The sequence below is a fragment of the Anarrhichthys ocellatus genome, unplaced genomic scaffold (assembly GCF_004355925.1).
Source record: "Anarrhichthys ocellatus isolate YVR2014 unplaced genomic scaffold, GSC_Weel_1.0 scaffold30, whole genome shotgun sequence".
In the NCBI taxonomy this organism is placed as follows: Eukaryota; Metazoa; Chordata; class Actinopteri; order Perciformes; family Anarhichadidae; genus Anarrhichthys; species Anarrhichthys ocellatus.
In genome coordinates, this window is record NW_022280060.1 from 3,800,819 (window position 1) to 3,820,314 (window position 19,496).

At 41.4% G+C, this 19,496-nt stretch overlaps 1 protein-coding gene across 1 annotated transcript; it reads right to left on the reverse strand.

Moving 5' to 3' along the window:
• Nucleotides 1-10,908: 10,908 nt before the first annotated feature.
• Nucleotides 10,909-18,543, reverse strand: lpxn (leupaxin). The gene is made up of 9 exons (XM_031864389.1): nucleotides 18,318-18,543; nucleotides 17,301-17,386; nucleotides 17,098-17,165; nucleotides 16,567-16,663; nucleotides 15,970-16,227; nucleotides 15,645-15,818; nucleotides 15,117-15,198; nucleotides 14,858-15,006; nucleotides 10,909-12,851 (listed from the first exon to the last, which is right to left on the reverse strand). The coding sequence occupies exons 1-9, from the start codon at nucleotides 18,328-18,330 to the stop codon at nucleotides 12,585-12,587; spliced, it is 1,194 nt and encodes a 397-aa protein (XP_031720249.1). The 5' UTR covers nucleotides 18,331-18,543; the 3' UTR covers nucleotides 10,909-12,584.
• Nucleotides 18,544-19,496: the final 953 nt, after the last annotated feature.

The window sequence follows — 19,496 nt, forward strand, 5'->3', positions numbered from 1 at the left end:
AAAAACTCCACAAAGTCTGCACGCAGCAGAAAAATACCACTGTCTCGTGATTTAACTCAACGGCTGTTTATTAGCGACATGTGGCTTAAATATGTGTGTTGAAGTATAAAAACTCTTCTAATGTCTGACCTGTGTGTTGGCATCCTTTTGGTCAATGTGGTCTCCTGTTAAAACTCACAGACGCATTGGCACACGAGGGCACACATCTTGACTCAGCTGCCCGTCAAAGAGAACCATATGATGCCTTCACCAGCTCTTCGATCTCTGTGATTAATACACTGGACTTCGGCGGTGAGGTCAGAGCGAGTGTAAGGCCGTTGGAGAGAGGCCAGCATAATGTGACAGCCTCCTTTCCCCCCCACTATGCATGTAATGTTGTTTTGGTAACACAATATGACATTTCATGCTTCCTCTCCATCATCTGCTCTTTTCTGAGTCTCTTTTTCTGTCCTCCCCCCCCCCCACATGGCTTTTCAGCTCTGTTTATTTTAAATATCAGTGCGCGGTTCTGTAACACTTGGCTGGTCTGCTCCGTCAAACGTGAAGACTTAAGTTCATGTGTCAGCGTGGATATACAGTCTTCTGAATATGAGACCTGACGAGAGGAAAGAGAGATAGGGAGCAGGGAGGAGAGGGAAATTACCAGAGTTAAATCACAAAAGGAAAGAAAGGTGGTGATAGAAAGCAATCGGTGTGAAGAGACGCAGGGATGCCAGAGAGGGAGATGATTAGGTCTGATTAATGACTCTATATTGATAGAAGGCAGACATAATATAGTGCCTTAAAGGGCATATTTCAAGTGTCGAAAGTTAATGGTTTGTAGAAAGAGGAGGCTGTGGGAACTTTCAAGATCTGTCTCCGTAAAAACAACCTGGCTGTGGAGTCAGATAAACACACAGACACACATAGGCAGCGACGCAGGTACACACACACACACACACACACACACACATGCACATACACACACTCCAGACCTCTTTCTGCTCTCTGGGCATCGTTCCTACAGCTACTCTTCACTCACACATAGAGCTGTTCTGGTGCTTGACAGGGAGCAGAGGAGCTGTCAACAGGCCCAGAGCCTGTCAAGAAGCAGGCTGCGCTACCACGCTACACACACACACACACACACACACACTGATATAAACACAGATCCATACATGCACACACAGTCGAAACATGTCAAACAGCATGGCTGCTATGACAAAATACACACAAACACACATGCGTGGTAGGTCAAGCGATGCACATTTAACAGCACGGCTTGTACGACTGAACTGTAACACACACACACACACACACACACATACACACAAAGAACAGAAACACATCAAACAGCATGACCCTTATGATTGAATACACAAACGCACACGCAGAGACAAATACACAAACAGTCCGCCCATGAAAGGTCTTGAGAGGTAATTTTCTGCTGCTTCAGCTGATCCGGAACATGTGTCAAGGTTTATACTGTAATCTACTGTTTGAGACTGAGAAAAGAAAATAACCTTTCATCTCTTTCATTTCTAGATTTATTTATGGTCTTGCCCGAGCTCTGTTTGGGCTGCCAAAGGAAATACTGTATGTGTTGTGCTGCCATGTGTGTGTACAGTATGATGATCATATCATTACCCACTTACTATGCCTTAGCTTGGTATTAACTACTTCACTGCATCATTAAACATTACAGTCTTAGATTGTATCCCAAAATATTATCATCTTGTTGAGTCAAGATTTCCCCCAGAGTAATCTCTTTTAACAAACCAAGCTCAGAGCACAGCTCAGTTCCTTGTGGTTCAAGTGCAGCCCATCAATAACATCACGATGACAGCCTCCAGTCTCCACCCGGCCTCATAGAAGATGAATTACAGCCTGAGTCTGAGTGAGCTCTGACACTCAGCTCCCAGTGCAGGGCATACTGGGAGCATTATGCCCCACCACGCAGATACAAACTGTATCAGTAGACACATTTCACATCACTTATTTTGTATATAAAGTATCTTAACATTTGTGATAGAACTGTGGTGTCTGAGGCTGTTTGAGGAGCAAATATAAAGGGCTGCATGCGATGGGGCACCAGCATGTACAACAGCCATTATGGCACTGCATAGCATCTTCCAATTGTGAAGCCACCGTAGAGGGCACTGCATCACATTTTCTCTACTGAAAGGACAACCAAAAGGCACGTTTTCTCTACTGGAATGGCACATTAGAGAGCACTTTGTCATGTTTTATCCCTAGAGGACACCATAGTGGCCATTGCATCTAGTTTTATCTACCATAAGGGCATCCAAGATGGCGCTTTTGCATGTTTTTTTTGCAAACATGGAGGCAACCCCCGCATGGTTAAATTTAGTTTCTGTATTTTCCACAAGACTAAAAGTTGCCAGTTATTCTGTATGTAGCCACAGTGCTGCTTTGAGCTAAATGCTAACGTCAGCTCGCTAACATGCTCCTAGTATGTTTCACGATCTTAGTTTAGAGTATTAACATGCTGACATTTACTAATTAGTGCATAACACAAAGTACAGCTGAGGGAATGTTGGTATTTTGGGGGCATTGCCTATTGGTCGGAATTGGCTAATTAAAAATCACTACTGATGATGGTGCTGTAAGAAAAGATCTCTACTACTACCTCTCTACTTTTTTTAATCTTTTGCAAAACATAATGACAATTAATAACCATCATTTGTGAAAACAAAGTCATGAAAACAGAGCAGCGCAGCATGTTAAACTTCTGCACTCTTGCTGTGTTCCAAACTTGACCTGCTGACAGTTAAACAGCACAGACGTGAGGTGTATTACAAAGGGAGACTCTAGCAGTGGCCCTGCTGACCACTGTAGCTATACAGAGGCCTGATGAGAACAGCCTACTCTGACTGCAGAGGGTTAAATCATACATGACACTCGGGGGAGTTACGAACTCTGCAGCCAACTCAACGAGACAGTCGGTTGATTTATGAGCCGGAGCTGAACTTAGCGAAGTCTACTGGGTCGAAGGCACGCCACCATGATTGAAAGTCACATCCAAGCCAATGTACCGGCCACTCGCTCACCACGCGGCACATGCCCAGAGATAAATGTGTTCTGTTTTGATATGGTAGGGTCTCAAAGGAAGTTGACGGAGTAGCACTTACAAAGTAATTTGAGCACACGGGATACAGAGTCTAGTGTTTGGTGGCGTTGGTCCCTCATTCGTTTCTCTTGCAGTCATGCAGCTAGATATACTAAATATGTTTTCATTTCATACTTTTTGTATAACCATTCAAAATGAGATGATAGCGGCAACTGGCGGTTGGTCTGTCAGTCAGTCCAGACGGAAGTTTCCCAAAAACCATACGTGTTTGTACAGACATTCATAGTCACCAGCAGAGGATGAGACCCATTGACTTTTAATTTATTCTATTCTTAATTATTGGGTAAGCACTCAGTATGCCTTAGTTTTGTCCAAATGTCAGTTTTAGGCTAACAATATGTCTATAAGTTAAGCTCAAGCATTTTGACAAAATGTAACTTGTGATATAGTGGAATGTTGTTTTTAGCAAGCTACAGGCACTTTGTTATTTCAGCCCGTGGTTGCATATTGTGGCGGCGATTATCTTCCCCTCTGGTGGGCGTGGTTTTTAAAGTATGATGCGTTGCGCTCTGTCTCTATTGGACTGGACTGCCGGCTTTATGCATATGTTACCTTATTTAGCAAATAGCTGGCTATTGCCTGGCGGCGCAAAAGCGGCCGCGAGAGCGGCCGCAAGAGCGGCCGCAAAAGCCAAGCACACCTTTTGTGAATTTGCCACTTAGTCTCTTACTTTAACTGGTAGTATTGTAGCTACTGCACGCAGTACGCTCAACATAGTACTCAGTACAGAGCAGTTTCATTTAATGACAAAGTTCCACATGAAAGCAATGCTGTTCAGCTGCCGATGTGAAAGTCCTGGATCCCACTGCTACTGATCAGCATAACATAACTTGATGGTCACCCTCATTTCTTGAGTGAGCTTGTGAAACATTGTGTTTGGATGTTGTGGGAACAGGTCACAACTGGAGTCAGCCAGAACTGTCTTAGACAGCTATCTGGCAGCATACAGTGATAGTATCTAAGAAGATGGTAACTTGCATGGCGTGTTGTTAACCACATGCTTTTGTAGACAGGAGAGGGAGATAACAATAGACGGGTGATGCAGCTTCAGCAAACCGCTCACACTGCAAACAGAGCGATACCAAACTAAACGTTTTGCAACACCGCAGTGACCAAAATCAGCCTCCTATTGTGCAGCTGGTGGTCCTCATGACTATGTTGAACAGATATTTTATCTTCAGTAAAATCACACTGGCACAATGTTGTGACAATATTGTTTGATTCAGTTCCACAGCTTTGTCTTATTTTTCTTATTTGTTGTTGAAGATTGTAAATTTGAACTGGATCAAAGACGGCTGTTCGTACAGTGAAACATATTCTCAGTTTTAGGGAAAATGAATTTGGAACAATTACAAGTACGTCACTGATAATAAAACATTTTATAATCACTATCATTAATCACGTCACAGTCCAAAATGATATTCATTTGACATTTGTTTTGTTGTTTCTGTTCTCAGTTTGGTCATAACAATGCTAATGGTGTAACTTCTGACAACCAGCTGGCTCGCTATAATTGTCATCCTATTACTACTGACAACCATTCTGCCCAGTTTTCTCAGATAAATTCTTTCTTCCTTCTGTATGTCACACTGTTGCCACTGCTTCTCTCGCTCTCACTGATCGCTCAGTCCAACGTGCAGAACATCTTTACTTTTGTCTGCGGCCGCGCCTTTCACATCCTCTGCGTTGCAACATCAAACGGTACACATAAAAGCCTCACCGCGGCACTGGAAAGAGTCTCGCTCTTGAAATGTGTTTCTCATTTCATGCTATTATCATATCACCGGACATGTCCGCATGCAACTTTTGTTTCGAGGTCTGTGGATTCAGAGAGTAAATGAGCCACAGAGTCAGTAATTTGAGCTCTAATCCCGCCGTAAGCCCTGACGGAGATTCAGCTGTTTAGTGGAAACATTTCCGAAGCCAGACATCATTCGGGGAAGGAAAGTGAAGAAGATGTTGATTAAAATGACTGAATAATCCTGGAGTTCCTGTTTGTCTTGGCTTTGTTAGTTGCTATGTGACAATGGTGTGTGTGTGTGTGTGTGTGTGTGTGAGAGAGATAGAGAGAGAGAGAGAGAGAGAGAGAGAGAGAGAGAGAGAGAGAGAGAGAGAGAGAGAGAGAGAGAAGGTTTCTGGTGTGAGGGGGAAAGAAAATTAGTGTTAAAAAAGAATCACAAGCGTTCTGTCTCTGAGAACACGAGTTTTGATGAAAAACTGATGTAAAATGTAAAGATCCTGTCAGGAATGTGCTATAGTTGATTATCATAAAATACAGCACAATGTGTGTGAGCCACTTATCCTTTTTTAATGGAACAGTTGATAACGATAACCAAAACTATAAAAGCACATATTTTGATTTCCACCAAAAATAAAGATTTTGCAAATAGAAAATAGAAAAATATATTGCTATATCTAAAGAATAATGCTTTTTTTGTGCTATTAAAACATGTCTTTGAAACTCCAAAGGTTTATGAGTGAATTGTATGACTGCATTTGTTTAAAATGAACAAAGAGAAATATGTGTAAGGGGGGGCAGCTGTATTTTGTTTCAAATAATATATCTTCGTTTACAGTAATGTCACTTGAATAAAGGACATTTTCAAAAGCAATTAAGTCGTTTTTGGATCAAATGCTATTGATTCAGTTCACGGGCAGTTAAGGAAGTGAGATTTTAAGATTAGATTTTACATTTGAAGAACTTTTTCATGATTGCAGTATATCCCCAAAGAGAACTTTCTGCAAAAATACTCTGCTGCCTTTACAGATAAATGGAACAGGAATGACAGACGTTGCAAGATTACAAAGATGAAGAAGTCATCTTTTTGATGAAAGCAGTGCAGTGGTTTTGAATTACTGCACACTAAATCCTTTTTATGCAAAGAAGTAACTTCAGCTCATAGCGGTGAACGAGCCCTGAGCTCAGACAAGGGCTTATGATTGCATCTTAATGGGTTCAGTGGGAACAGGGTGTCACAGAAAGTACTGGGGAATTACTGATTAGAAAAATGTGTCCTCAGACTCGACAGCTTGGACCGAGCTGCTAAAATGTGTCCTTCGGCGCTGAAAAACCGAATCCTCTCGGTCCAATTTAAATGGATGTTCTGTCAAACACGCCAGAAGCTGAGGTGCTGGAAAGTGGACACCTGCTAATGAAATTACTGTAAAACCCAATTGGGGTTGCAGGGGTGAAATTTTGCCATTAAACTCATTACAATACAAATATAAACCCCCATATGTGTGTATGTTACTGGTCGTGGGTGTGTGGTTCTATACAAAGTTCCCCAGTGTTTTCCATAGCAGGCCTGTTGGAGGTTGGACTAAAAAGCCCAGCCTTGCGGGCTCCCCCTGCAGCCCCTTTGATTTATCAACCAGCCCGTCCTGATCTGCTCCTCGCAGGGTTTCCCAGCCCTCAACAAACCTCCACGAGCTTGTATAAACCCAGGAGGCCGTTCAGCTCTCAGGCAACAGGGCCATAATGCGGTTAACCATTACTCTTTAAAACAAATCTTATAATGATCCACGCTGTTGCTGCTTCAGAGGCGGGGGATTTGGATCACAGCCATGTTCCCAATTGGCCCAGTCCTAGAGCCATCCTGTCTGACCCCTGGTCCAAGCCTCAGTCTTGCCACCTAGGCTGAGCCAAGAGTTGCTGCCGTACAAACAATGCTGGGCAGCAACTGAGATCCAAGTCTGACTCTGAGCAACCTCCACCTTAGTGTCGAATTCCCATCCATAACACAGTTTAAACCCCTGTGAAAAACTTGGTCCAAACCTCCGCTGTTCCAAACCAATGTAGCTAACAATCACAAGAACGGTTTAATTTTCTCAAAGAGCTTCCCCCCCGAACAGATCACAGACTGCACCTCTCTGTCTCACTGTACCCACACATGGACACAATGAAGCAACATAATGAAACCATCTATCTTCTTGACACTGAAGGCTCGCATACAGAAGGAGCTTACTGTCTTATAAATCTTTCTCATAACCCCAGCCAGTTTGTTCTGCGCCGTTATCGGGATCTAGATAAAAATGCACCATGCTCTCTTTCTCCCTGTTTTTCCGTGTTGAGCATGGAGGTCCCGCCGAGAGTCCTGGCAGGAGATGTAAGGGAGATGAGACAAAGACGTGCAGCGGAGGAATAGGAGATGAAGTGTTTTGAAGTTGTCTTGAGAACCTCCTATAGAGTCCCCCCTTGGGAGCTGACTCCATTTAACTCATAAAAGCAGAGACCTCAAGTTCACTTGGTTAAGGATCAGCAAGCACACAGAGAAGGCAGTGATGCTTGCACAGATATGCTTTGTGTCAACCAAACCCAAGAAGACCATAGTTTTCTTGGCTTTGCATGTGTGTGTGTGTGTGTGTGTGTGTGAGAGAGAGAGAGAGATGGAAAGAGAGACAGAGACCAAACTCATAAATAGCATTGATATGTTTATGTGTGTGCATGTGTTTTGCATCTCTGTGTGTGTGTGTGTGTGTGTGTGTGTGTGTGTGTGTGTGTGTGTGTGTGTGCGTGATACTAAACCCTTGGCATGCATATGTTTGGGTTGATTTGTGTGCATGTGGTACATACACATGCACACGTATGTTTGTACGGGTGGGTAAGCTGAAGCTATTTGTGTTAAGTTGTTTTTGTGTACGTGCATGTCTGTTCTTGCGATTGTGTTGACTGAACCCAAGAGAGCATGAATAGCAAATCCACAAATAGTATTTACGAGTTTGTTGGGTGTGTGTGTGTGTGTGTGTGTGTGTGTATTCATATACCTACTGCTGTGTGAGAGAGTGTGTGAGATAGCAAGGAGCACTCGGTGTTGAGCCAAGGACAACAAGAAGTTCCTCTTGGACAGAGGAGCTAGTCATGAATCAGGTGTGATATACCTGCACCCAGCATCAGCAGAGCGCCAAAACAAACACATCGAAAGTGGAGCTGCACTGCAGCTCAACTTCTCTCTGTGTGGAAGTAATTACCGAGGTGTTGAAGTTGTCACTTTTCCTTTGCTGTTAAAAACACACATTTGAACTCTCACACAGACGCACTCTATTTCACTGCCCTCTTAACAGGCTCTGTAGGCTTACCGGCTCACCTTTGCGGAGCACTGAATTTACATGTGCTTGTTTGGCCATTAACGATGGACACGCCAACTCTTTCCAGTTCAGACGACTTTTTCTTTGAATAACGTTTCGATTTTCTGGCCCTTTGAGTCGCAGTAAGTGAGACCCTTCTGGTCTCACTTACTGCCAGCTGATAAACAAATAAACAAATAAAAATGAAGCATGTTCAACATATTTTCCAGTCTTCATTGGAGCGCTAACATCTGTTAAATGCAGTCACGACATTGCACTCACTGTGTTTTTCACATTACAAACAAAGATGAATACCGTAAATGACAGGTTCTAATGCCGGGTTCACGTCATATTGTTTATACTTCTATTACTGGCAACCGAGTTGGAAAAACTGTCTACGTCAGACTTGGCGATATCAATTACTGACAGCAACAATATTTCCCTCTTGGGGAAAAAAGGTCTCAAAGCCACCATTGCTTCCAGTATCTTATGATGTGACTCGAAGGCTGGCAGTGTGGGTAACCATCTTGGGAAAGTGCATGAACACTCCTTTTCTTGTTTTATTGACAATGCATGAATGGCATTACTCCTCTGGCTGCCATCTTTGTTTGGGTCAAGACACTTTGATGCGTCTTGTGATTTAGATTACTTGCATTAGTGCACTATGGGGAATATTTTTTCTTTGAAATCAATGGGCATCTTTTCAAAAATGATACTTGATATTATTTTTCCAAGTGCACAAAGTACAAAAATTATGAATACATATCAATTTTTTTTTTTAAATTTCCATTTGTTTCTCTTTACAGCACCGTGTGCATTTCAGAGTAATATATCTGTATTTATTTATCGTTATAGATGCAGTGACCTGTTTAGTTCACCGGTACATACATGGACATGCCTAGTATTGACGTTACAGTAATCTGATCCGTCCATGTTTTACTGCGCCTACTGGAGCTGGGATCTCACATTGTTGGGACTGATTTGCAACTGGAGTTGTCTCCAGCTGGTGTTTCCATAGATGTGTATCTACAAGCAAATGTTCTGATTAATGAGTGAGTCTGGACCTATAAGATGTATGTGACAGTTATGGCTTCAAAGCTGACGTGAACTGCTGGGTTTACAGGGTAGGGCCGCGCCAGCAGCCGGGCGTGACCCACAGTGGAGCTCCTCCGTTCCCACCAGGGGTGGCCGAGGGGACGCAGACGTTTTACAGGACAGGAGGTAAGCGTTGGGTTTCAGTGTCATGCAGGGGTAACTGTTGCAACTCCACTCTTCAACCGCTGCCCTCCTCACCCTGCCTCCCTCATCACCAGTATCCATTATGTCCCAATATATGCCTCACTCCCTTTCCCTCCCCCATAGAGATCTAGCTGCCATCTCATGGCCCAGTGCGCTCCCAGACCGTTCGTACTCTGTTTCACTGCTGTAAATGTCACCTGAGTTACACTCTCTCTGCTTTCCACAGACGGCCCTTTATTCGCCACCCTTTTAAAAAAGACCCCCACTCACATTTCATGTTTTCTCATTTTTACTACATGTCAGAGAACCCTTTTCCTCCCTACTCACCCAGCTATACCATAACATTCATATTTTTTCTGTGAATACCAGAACTTCTTTCCCCGCATCATATTTTTGTTTTCTACATTTCCACTTCAGACTTTGCAAAGCCTCCGTGTTGACTGTATTTAAGTAAATACACTTGACAGCTATAGGGCGAGTGTTCACATCTGCGTCTGAGGTTGTCTGCTAATCTAAATTTAAGCTAACCGATAGTTTACAGCTTTTATATGTCGGAAAGCGAGCTATCAACATATCTTGCCACTTATAAGACAGTGTTGGCAAGTCCACTCACAATTGCATGCAGTTGTGACAGTGAAAGAACCATTTTTAATATTAGGATGAACATAATCGCCCTTCAGGTCGTGTGACGAAGGGAGATTATACAAACACGTCACCAAGGTCTCAGATCAGATCCATGTTGATGTTCTTCGTACGGTTCATGCTGGAAAAAATGTACCTCCTCGGGTATCTTGCAACACAAAATGCAAATCTTTCCAGCGTGTTTAAACATATTAAACTTGTTACATTACATGTCTTTGAGTTCAGGAATCTGGGAACACGGCTGTTAGATCATTAAACACTTACAAATGTGGATTTTGACTGAACATGATACTTCTTCCATGATGCAAGGGCTGTACTCTGTAGAGACTATGAGAGGCCTGGTCTGACAGTGATGACAGCATGATTAATGCCCGCCTCCGTTCCCACTCGCACACTATATTGTCACACAGCAAGTCAAAGTGTCTTGAAGAAAAGCTGAAGAAAACGGCCCGCAGGGCTGACAGAATGTAGCCAGTGTTCATCTCAGGATAAGACACCCTTTGATGAGCTACGGTTTTGACGTTGGCAAGAAGTCTGAACTTAGTATTCGACAGAGGTTTGGCTATCTTAATATTTCAAAGGTTATTTCTGTGACATTCAATACTTAAAAAAATCGCAAATAAAGTGGTTTAATTTACTCTTCTACTCTACCCGCTATCCTTCAATCAGCTTAATTTACTTTTACTTTGAAAAGCAGTGTTGAGGATTTAGTGGCATCTAGTGGTGAGATTGCAGATTGCATCCAACTGAACACCCCTCCATGACATTGGCCTTCAGGTAACATAAAAATACAAAAGGCCCTATCTACAGCCAGAGTTTGGTTTGTCCATTTTGGGCTTCTGTAGAAACATAGCAATGCAACATGGCAACATGAAGAGGACCCACAAGTAGTAATACATGGCTCATTCTAAGGTAATGAACACACTACAATTTTTATTTTCAGGTGAGTATAAACAAGTGGAAACATGTGATGAATATTATATTCCATTTCTGCCTAGAAATCCCCCCAAATTCTACACACTATTCCCTTGATTTCCTATATCTTTAATTATTGATTTAGCTTCTATTGTTTGTTTGTTTCAGCACTGTATGCAAACCTGTAGAATAGATTTTCAACTTCATCTGACAATTGCCGCATTGTCCTTGATGGTGTGTTCAAGATCATGCAGATGTAAGATGTTTGAAAGCTGGCAGCAGAAAAAGCATTGACATTCACGTAAAAGCACATATAAGACGAGAAAAAACGGGAGCATGTACATCATGAAGAGGTTAAAGGGGATCCACATACATTTGGGTATCTGGAGTTCCAGTTAAAAAAAAGAAAGAAATACAAGTATGAACCTAAAGATTAGCACAATATGTTCCCTTTAATGGTATTTGTTTCCATAAAACTTTGCTCCAGTTGAATATTTTCGATGGCAGAATCATTTTCTCCCCCTGACAAAGGGCAGATGACTCAAAATCAAGACCTTAATCTAATTAGTGCATTTGGAAATTACTGTTTGTATTAATGAAAACTGTTAGTTATCAGTAGGAGTGAACAAAAAAAAAGTCAGGCAACAAAAGAAATGGGCCCAGAAATACGAGGTGCATCATAAAAACTAAATGTACTCTAAAGCACTTTGGGGCTGATTCATCCCTCAACAGTGAAAGTGAGAAGCTGAAGAGATGCAGCGATGTGAAGGAGCTCCTCCTGAAACCACCTTTGTTCACATCACCACCTTCATTAATCTTCTATAGGCGTCTATAAAGGAGCCTGTGTGGAGACTGAAGAGGTTGTCTGAATCCAGTGCATGCCAGGGGCCAAATGGTAAGTCGGAGTAAGAGGAAACTCGGGTTGGCATGCCGATTCCATGCCAGTCTCTGCCAATACAAGCTATCAGGACACATAGACAAGTCCCCTTGACGAACTGCTCCATACTGCCAGAGGGTATCTCCAGACTGCCAAGTCTTATGGCAAACTGAGGATAGTTTAATGGAAACCACTGATTAAAACTGCACTTCTGTGTTTTTCTTTCTCCATTTATGAGTTTTATGTGATCATGATGTATGGAATCCTATATAATTTAGCGCAAGTGTCAGCAGCACACCTTTTATAACCATCCAAAGTTCACATATGTGAAAGGTTTCTTCAGTGTTTTCATCATGGGCATCATAGGTATTTTCCACGTGTTTTACAACCACGTCGTTAATTATGCTATAATGTGAGAATTTTTTCCTTGATATTTTTTCAAAACCTAATAATAATTTATGTCACAGTTCATGTTGCACACTTTCGATTACAAATCATGAAAACATCAAGTATCCCGGTGGGGCAAGAAGCGCTGAATAAAATGAAACTTTTGTGCATCTGTCCTAATGCAAATACACTCTTGTGATGGAAGAATAGTATAGTTGCCGTATTTAATGTCTCACTCATAGTATGGGGAAATTATAATCTCATCGATGACAATGATGCTGCATTTGATTGCTTTCTGTTGCGTTGTTCGTACGCTGTGTACGGTGTGTCTCACACAAAGAGTTTGTCAAAGCAAGCCAAGCAGTATGGCTTCCCTTTCTCCTCCTTGAAGATGCCTTGGCTGAGCTGCCGCAGACAGAAGGCGCACACAAAGTGCTCGGGGTGAAACTTGCGATCAAGAGCAGAGATGCAGCGGCCCGTGATGGGCTCACTGCAGCCGCCGCACAGAGTGCCCTGCCGAGAGTGGAAGTGGTGTGAGCAGAGGGGTCGACCATCCGACTCCATGAAACAGCCATCAGTGAAGGGCTTCAGACAGTCCTGGGTAAAAGAACAGAAGAGAGATATAGGGAAAGGATGGAAGAGAGGATACAGGGAGACAGAAAAAGAGATTAGAGATGGAAGAAGAAGGATAAATGGTGTAAAATCTGGACACAAAAGTTTGCTTTTAAAGCACCATGTTTGATCTACATGTATATGGGTGTATGATCATCATCCAAAGCACACCACAGCTTTAGTTCTGCATGGGAATTTAACTTTTTGGAACCGGTTATCAATGAACAGATTGTTTACCTAAGTTAGATTGCAAGCTGGACCTGTTTCTAAAACGTCTTCATGGTGTGTTCAAGGACATGCTGTGATTAGATATTTGAAAGTAAGCAATCTTTCTGCTAAATCAAACATATAAGATGTGCAAAAAAGGGGAGAACGTGTTATCCTGGTGAGAGTTTTACAGCTTTGTGCATTCAGTATGTGTCTGATGCCATAATAAGGGACATTTTGCATGTACTTTCATAGTAATTAGACCCTGTCAACAATTGTATTACCATACAATGCTGAACAATCAGAACAGACTAAGGCTAACATGCTAACACTGATAATGCTAACATGTTGATGTTTATCAGGTGTAAATGTTTATCATGGTCATTGTGTTGGTTTAGCTTGTCATTAGCATGTAGCACTTAGCACTCACAGTACATCTGAGGTTAATGGGAATATCATGAGTTTGTCATGCTGGAGCTTGGCCTGTTACGTGGCTAAACACAGTTAGTTTATAGCTTCTCTGTCAACCATTACAAGCATGGAAGATTCAAGTTGTCCGGTTTTATCCCTCACTTACAACATAAACTAAATAAGTCCAGGAGGGAGGGATGCTGCATAAGGTTTTTGGCGGGCATTTTGACTCGTCATAGCAGTAAAAGCACAGGTGTGACTCTTGACATTAGCGGTGGCTCTGTTTCATTTATATGAGTCAGTAAGCCATAACAGTGCGCCAGTATGCACAACTCCAGGGCCCTGGCGCAGAAACAGCTGAACCTATTTTTAACAAGTCACAATGTCCACTGTGAGAAAGGTTAGTGCTGGAGACAAATGTTTCTAAAAAGTTTATGCAGCTAAAACTATAGATGATGATTTTAGAACATTTTGTAGGTTTTGCAGTTACATTTCATGGTCGGAAAATCTCTCTTCTGTTGACAAGACCAGGCTGCAGCACAGCATAGTCTAAGTAGCCAGAAAGATCAAAGGTGCTACATTTTATGAACTACCTGATTTACTTTCAGCGTGGGGGTTGATTAAAAAGGCTCGGCTACTTTTTGAGTGTCCACTTCATCCTGTTAATGGAGTGTTTGACCTCTGGACCTCTGGAGTTAGATGTAGTTCACTAAAGGACCATGTAAAATCCTGACCGTGCTGATTAAATAATGACAATAATAATAATAATAAGTGCTGCATGTAAAACAATGTTTATGTTCCGTGCTAATGGTGAGATGCTGGTTGTGATGGTGATGATAACACTGCAGCAATGATTGGGTTGGATAGTCATAGTTGGATGTATTCCATGTTTTATGTGACGTTGTTAATCTTAATGCTAGTTTGAACGGTAGCTTTAAAGAGCAATGTATTTTATGTATTTCATGTTCAGGTTTATGCACAGTCAAGAAAGAATGGTTTTCTTTAGGGGCCATAAAGTATGAAAAGTTGCTACCTCATGTCAGCGTCTCTACTGAGAGCATTTTATGTCTAACAATTGCTCAAATCCAAGTAAAGCAGAAGTAAAGCTCCACACTGAACCTTTTTTTTGTCCAGATGCTGCATACAGAAGTAGGTTTGCAGAGAATATAAAAGATACACACACTGAGGAATATGGTTTCCTTGATTTATTTGCATCATTTCAACCGCAGAGTATTCATCAGGCATACGGTTTTCATCAGCCTTGCGGTCAGAATGTTGCAAATAAAGCAAATGTGTGGGTATCTTTCTCATTTATTCCCAGGCTTGTGTGCGAGCCAGAGCCGCGTGTGTGGTCTGTGGTAGAAAGGGCTCACTGCGCAGACGAAGCACTGTGGATGCCAGGTGCCGTTGGCTGCAGTCAGGTAGTTGTCCCTCACTGATTCCCCACAGCCTGAGCACTTGGGAGCAAAGAGGTGGTAGAAGTCCTTGCTACAGTAGGGCTTCCCATCCTTTTCTAGGAAACCTGCAACATGCATAAGACACATAAGATTAATTCTGAGTAATAATACATGAGACTATTTGGACTGTAGTTGTGGTTTCCAGTGAATAATAATGAATGCACAAGCCTCTTACCGTCAGGTCCAAACAGGCCTCCACACTCTGTACAGAAGAAGTGGTCAGGGTGCCAGCTCTGGTCCAGAGCTGTCAGGATGTTCTGGTAAACCAGACAGACATAAAAATATCACATCGTGCTTTTACTTCCTTTAAAGAATAGGATAAAAGTTTGTCACATGTCATATGTTCAGATGTGAGGAAGCACAAACATGTGGATTCTGAACCACATACATTGAATCATTGCAGAAGATGCTGATTAATGACTTTGGTCTGCAGCATAAGCCCAGACTGCAGAATCCCCGATATGGTTTCGTGTTTTATTTCGTAAGATGACATGTTGGATATGTCTGGAAACATTAACTACATACTACTATATGTCATCATCAAATCTTTGAAAGATTATTGTTTAAATAAATGTATGTAATATATGACAGAACAAATTAGAATCAGAAACAAAAGGCAAGTGGGGCATTTAAGAATTTAAAAGATGTTTTTACACCGTCAAGACACAGTGAACCAAAAAAAGAAGAGTTTTAGGTTTATCACCTCCAAAATGGGCCCCTTGCAGTAGGCACAACGAGGAGAGAAGAGCTGATGGTAGTCTTTGTCACAGTACGGCCGACCCTCTCTCTCAAAGAAGCCTGTGGTGCTCAGCTCCGTCTTACACGCCACACACACAAAGTGCTCAGGGTGCCACACCTCACCCAGCGCCGTGATCATCTACAGAAGAGGAAAGGTAGTACAAGGAGAAATAGAGAGGTTTCCACAATTGTCCTTTGTCAATGTATAAGGCTGAATTTCATATAGATTTCTTAATCTACAATACATAGATTTGAAATGCTTGCCCATCTGATTATGTGACTTTTTATACCTTTCCCACGATGCATTTGTTGCAAGAAGCACAGTGGCCCTTGGCCGTGGTGCGCACGCCAATCTTCTCCAAATCAGACCTCAGCCCTCCGAGCAGGTCATCTATAGTATCAGTTTTCTTGCTCGTGGTCGAGGCGTTTGCGTCTGAAGCTGATGTGCTGCTGCTGCTCTCCTCGTTCTCCTGGTGCCCATCTTTTGTTTTCTTTTTCACAGACTGTTTTTGTGTGAGAGGCGGTGGGGTTGTTGAAGACGCGGGGTCCTAAATGATGAACCAAATACGTACAAATATCTGTTGTTTGTAGCTGTATTTTTTATTAATGTGTCTTTTTAAAGTCGGTGCTTATCAATGCTCCAACACTGAAATGCTACTTGAGGCTGTGCAGTGTTGGAATTAGTACAACACTGCCCTCTGTTGTCAAACCTGGTTCATTTCACTCATGTTTGGAAAGTTTCTTCACTGCACATCCACCGTTGTCTCTTACCATATTCATCAACACTTTATATGGACTAGAATTATTCTGTGAATTATTCTTTAACAGACCAAAATATATACATTTCAAATTATTTTGAGACATGCACTTGCAGTCAATGTACTGACCCCTTGTCCCAGACACAGCATATCCTGCAAGATAGCATCCAGCTCCTTAGTGGGAGAGTCAGGAGTCAGGGAAGCTGCCACAGGAGCTGGCAGATCACTAAAACCCAGAGAGGGGCAAATTAGAATGCTGCAAGAATACGAACTACCCCACGACTACTGTAATCTGAGGGTGATATTTTACAATAATGTAATGTTGAGTTATGAACTAGGAAAATTCAGAAAACAGTAGAACACAAATCTACACAGAAGCCATACAGAGATAGGCATAGGGCCATACTTATGATATGGTGTCTTTAATAATATTTCTGGGGTGAGATCTGTCAAAATGTCTTGTGTTGAAATCAAGTTTAAAGTAGTAAGATACTAAATCAGTAAGATCATTGTGTACATTAGGATGCTTTAAAAGTGGAAGACCTTGTAATTTTAACATATGTGCCATTCATTCATTTCAAGCGATCTCCTGTTTCCTACATTCACAGTTCATGATAATGTGAATCAGGGGTCAAGAAGAGCGACGATCTTGAGCTTCACCTGTACACATTGGAGCAGACTGGGCCTTTTTCTTTTTTTTTTAATCCAGTATAAACTACATCAGACACCTGTGGACAAGATTACAAATTATTTTTAGAGAGTAGAGTTGGTTGAGAATACATTTTGATAATAAAAAGTTGATAATGAAGAAAGTTGTGGTCCAGTGTAAGTGTTTTTTTAAATTTCCGTGGCTTTGTCTTCACCTCTCCAGCGGCTGGATCATTGCTGCTGTTCTCATTGACACTTTCTGATCTCGCTGAATTCAGGGCCAACTCCTCCAACAGCAAATCTGCGGCAGGAGACAGGCCATAAGTCTTCTAACCACACACATAAACAGAACTACATATGCAAGCATGCAGTGTTCACACAACACATCGAATGTGCTTTCTGGATGTGCACTGTTCCACCGGAGGATATGTAAAGTTAGCTCGGTGTGAAATATGTCCTGTGCAGTGAGATGGAGTGCACCTCAATGTATATAAAGGTTGATTACTTTGAGGTTGCCTCATGCATGTCAGCTTCCTCAGGAAGTGATGGTGCTGCATGTTGCAAGACCTGTGAAAATGTCAACTGTTCTTCACATAATAAAAACCCACACATCTAAGAAAATGGGGAGATATTTGAATGGATAAAGTCTCTGCTAAGGGAAGTAAACAACACGGCTGTTTGAAGAAACAGAATAAATATTTTAACACTATTGTCTTCACTTTTCACAACAATCGGAACATCCTCTAATTTATCCTCTAATTTTCACTATCAGAACATAGTGAAAGTAAATCAATGTTTTGTATTTTTTTCCAAGACATGAGCTGTATGTTTTCATGATCAGTGAAGCCCAATCTTGTCTTTTTTTTTTACTTTATTTCATCATGATACTAATTTTGAGAGTCCCGGCTCAAAAAAAGCAGGATAATTTACAAACGACCAACAGCATGATTGAAATCACAGTACAAAACCAAGACACAGTAACAAAACAGTGTAAAAAGAAATGATTTTAAATGACTGCGTTTAAAAGTAAAGCGCATTGTGCCCTGTACTTAACAGAATGCGTGCTGTAAAGCACTGTCATCTTACTCTACGATCAATTATTCCTTTCACTTCTATTTTCTACATCATCATCTTGCTCTGAATATTTTAGAATTTCAACAATGATTTCATATCTAAAAAGCTGTCCACTGATCAATTTGAGTATATGATCAGCAGCATAAAACATGTCTTACCGAGCTTGTCCATGTTGTCTCCTGCTTTCTCTACTTGAGACTGAGTGTGGTCTTTTATTTATTTTTTGCTGCTGTTTAATTACTAAGGTAACCGGCCCAAAATCTCATCTGTTCAAAATCATCACTTCCTCTGACAGAGGTGTGTTTTCGTTTGTTGCTGAAGCAGAAACCGCGATGCTGCTGTTTCCTTGTAAGGAGGAAACCACCAGCCATTTCTGAAACTGAGACATCTGACTTTTGTGCTCAGTTGTGAAATGTCTGATACGACGATATTATTAACTGATTGTGCTTTTATGTGTATAATATGTTTATTTACGTGTATGACAGTATGATAATAAAGCCACAGTATTGGACACATTATCGCCACTTCAGTGTTTCAATTTGAAGTTTTTTATTTGTACAATAAAATATAAAGAAATGCATTGAAAAACACAATTTGAGTTTGAATTTAAGTTGAATAGATGTAAAATAAAAGATAGGCCAAAAGTAGACATAAAATACAATTTCAGTGTCTTTTCACAACTGTTTCACACACAACTGATTAGCAATTTATCAGTAATTAAGAATACCATTTTAATTATAACTTCACCCATACACACATAAAGCACAAGCAAAAGACATAACATTTCCAGATACATTAACTGTACAATACGAGTACAGTTACTCAATTATATGATCTTCAGTATAGTGATAACATTTACCAGTAACACAACCCCATTTACATAAAGCAGATAAAAGAGAGAAATGTTGTGGACATTATTTATTTTATGAAGCCAGAAAATAATCAGGACAAAGCTTCAAATGCTGTCACTTCACTTGTAATGTTGCACTAGTGTTCACTATTTGGGGTTAGGATAACATTCTTAGCAGAATTTTAAGAACTGTTCCTTCAACCGCCACATGGAGTTCACGACTCCGTGGTGTAATTGTCACCTGTAGCTGTTTTTTTCTCTTTTATTCCAAGGTTCCTGAATAGCTTCCTAACTGTTTTTCGTACTATGGATTTCAACAAAGACATATCTTGGACCACAGACTCTAATCTACCGAGACCAAGAGCATAATTTAAGACAGATTCTGACAGTTCTACTTTCATTTCAGACACCATATGCACATACTTGCGATTTGTCGCACCACTTTGGTTGCAACCATTATGTTTTAGAGCAGGGGTGTTGGTGGTTT

Coding starts and splice junctions, on each gene's coding strand:
- lpxn (XM_031864389.1), bottom strand. Junction 17,166..17,300: donor ATGATCCAGCCGCTGGAGAG/GTGAAGACAAAG, acceptor TCTTGTCCACAG/GTGTCTGATGTAGTTTATAC. Junction 15,199..15,644: donor GCAAGGGGCCCATTTTGGAG/GTGATAAACCTA, acceptor CTGGTTTACCAG/AACATCCTGACAGCTCTGGA.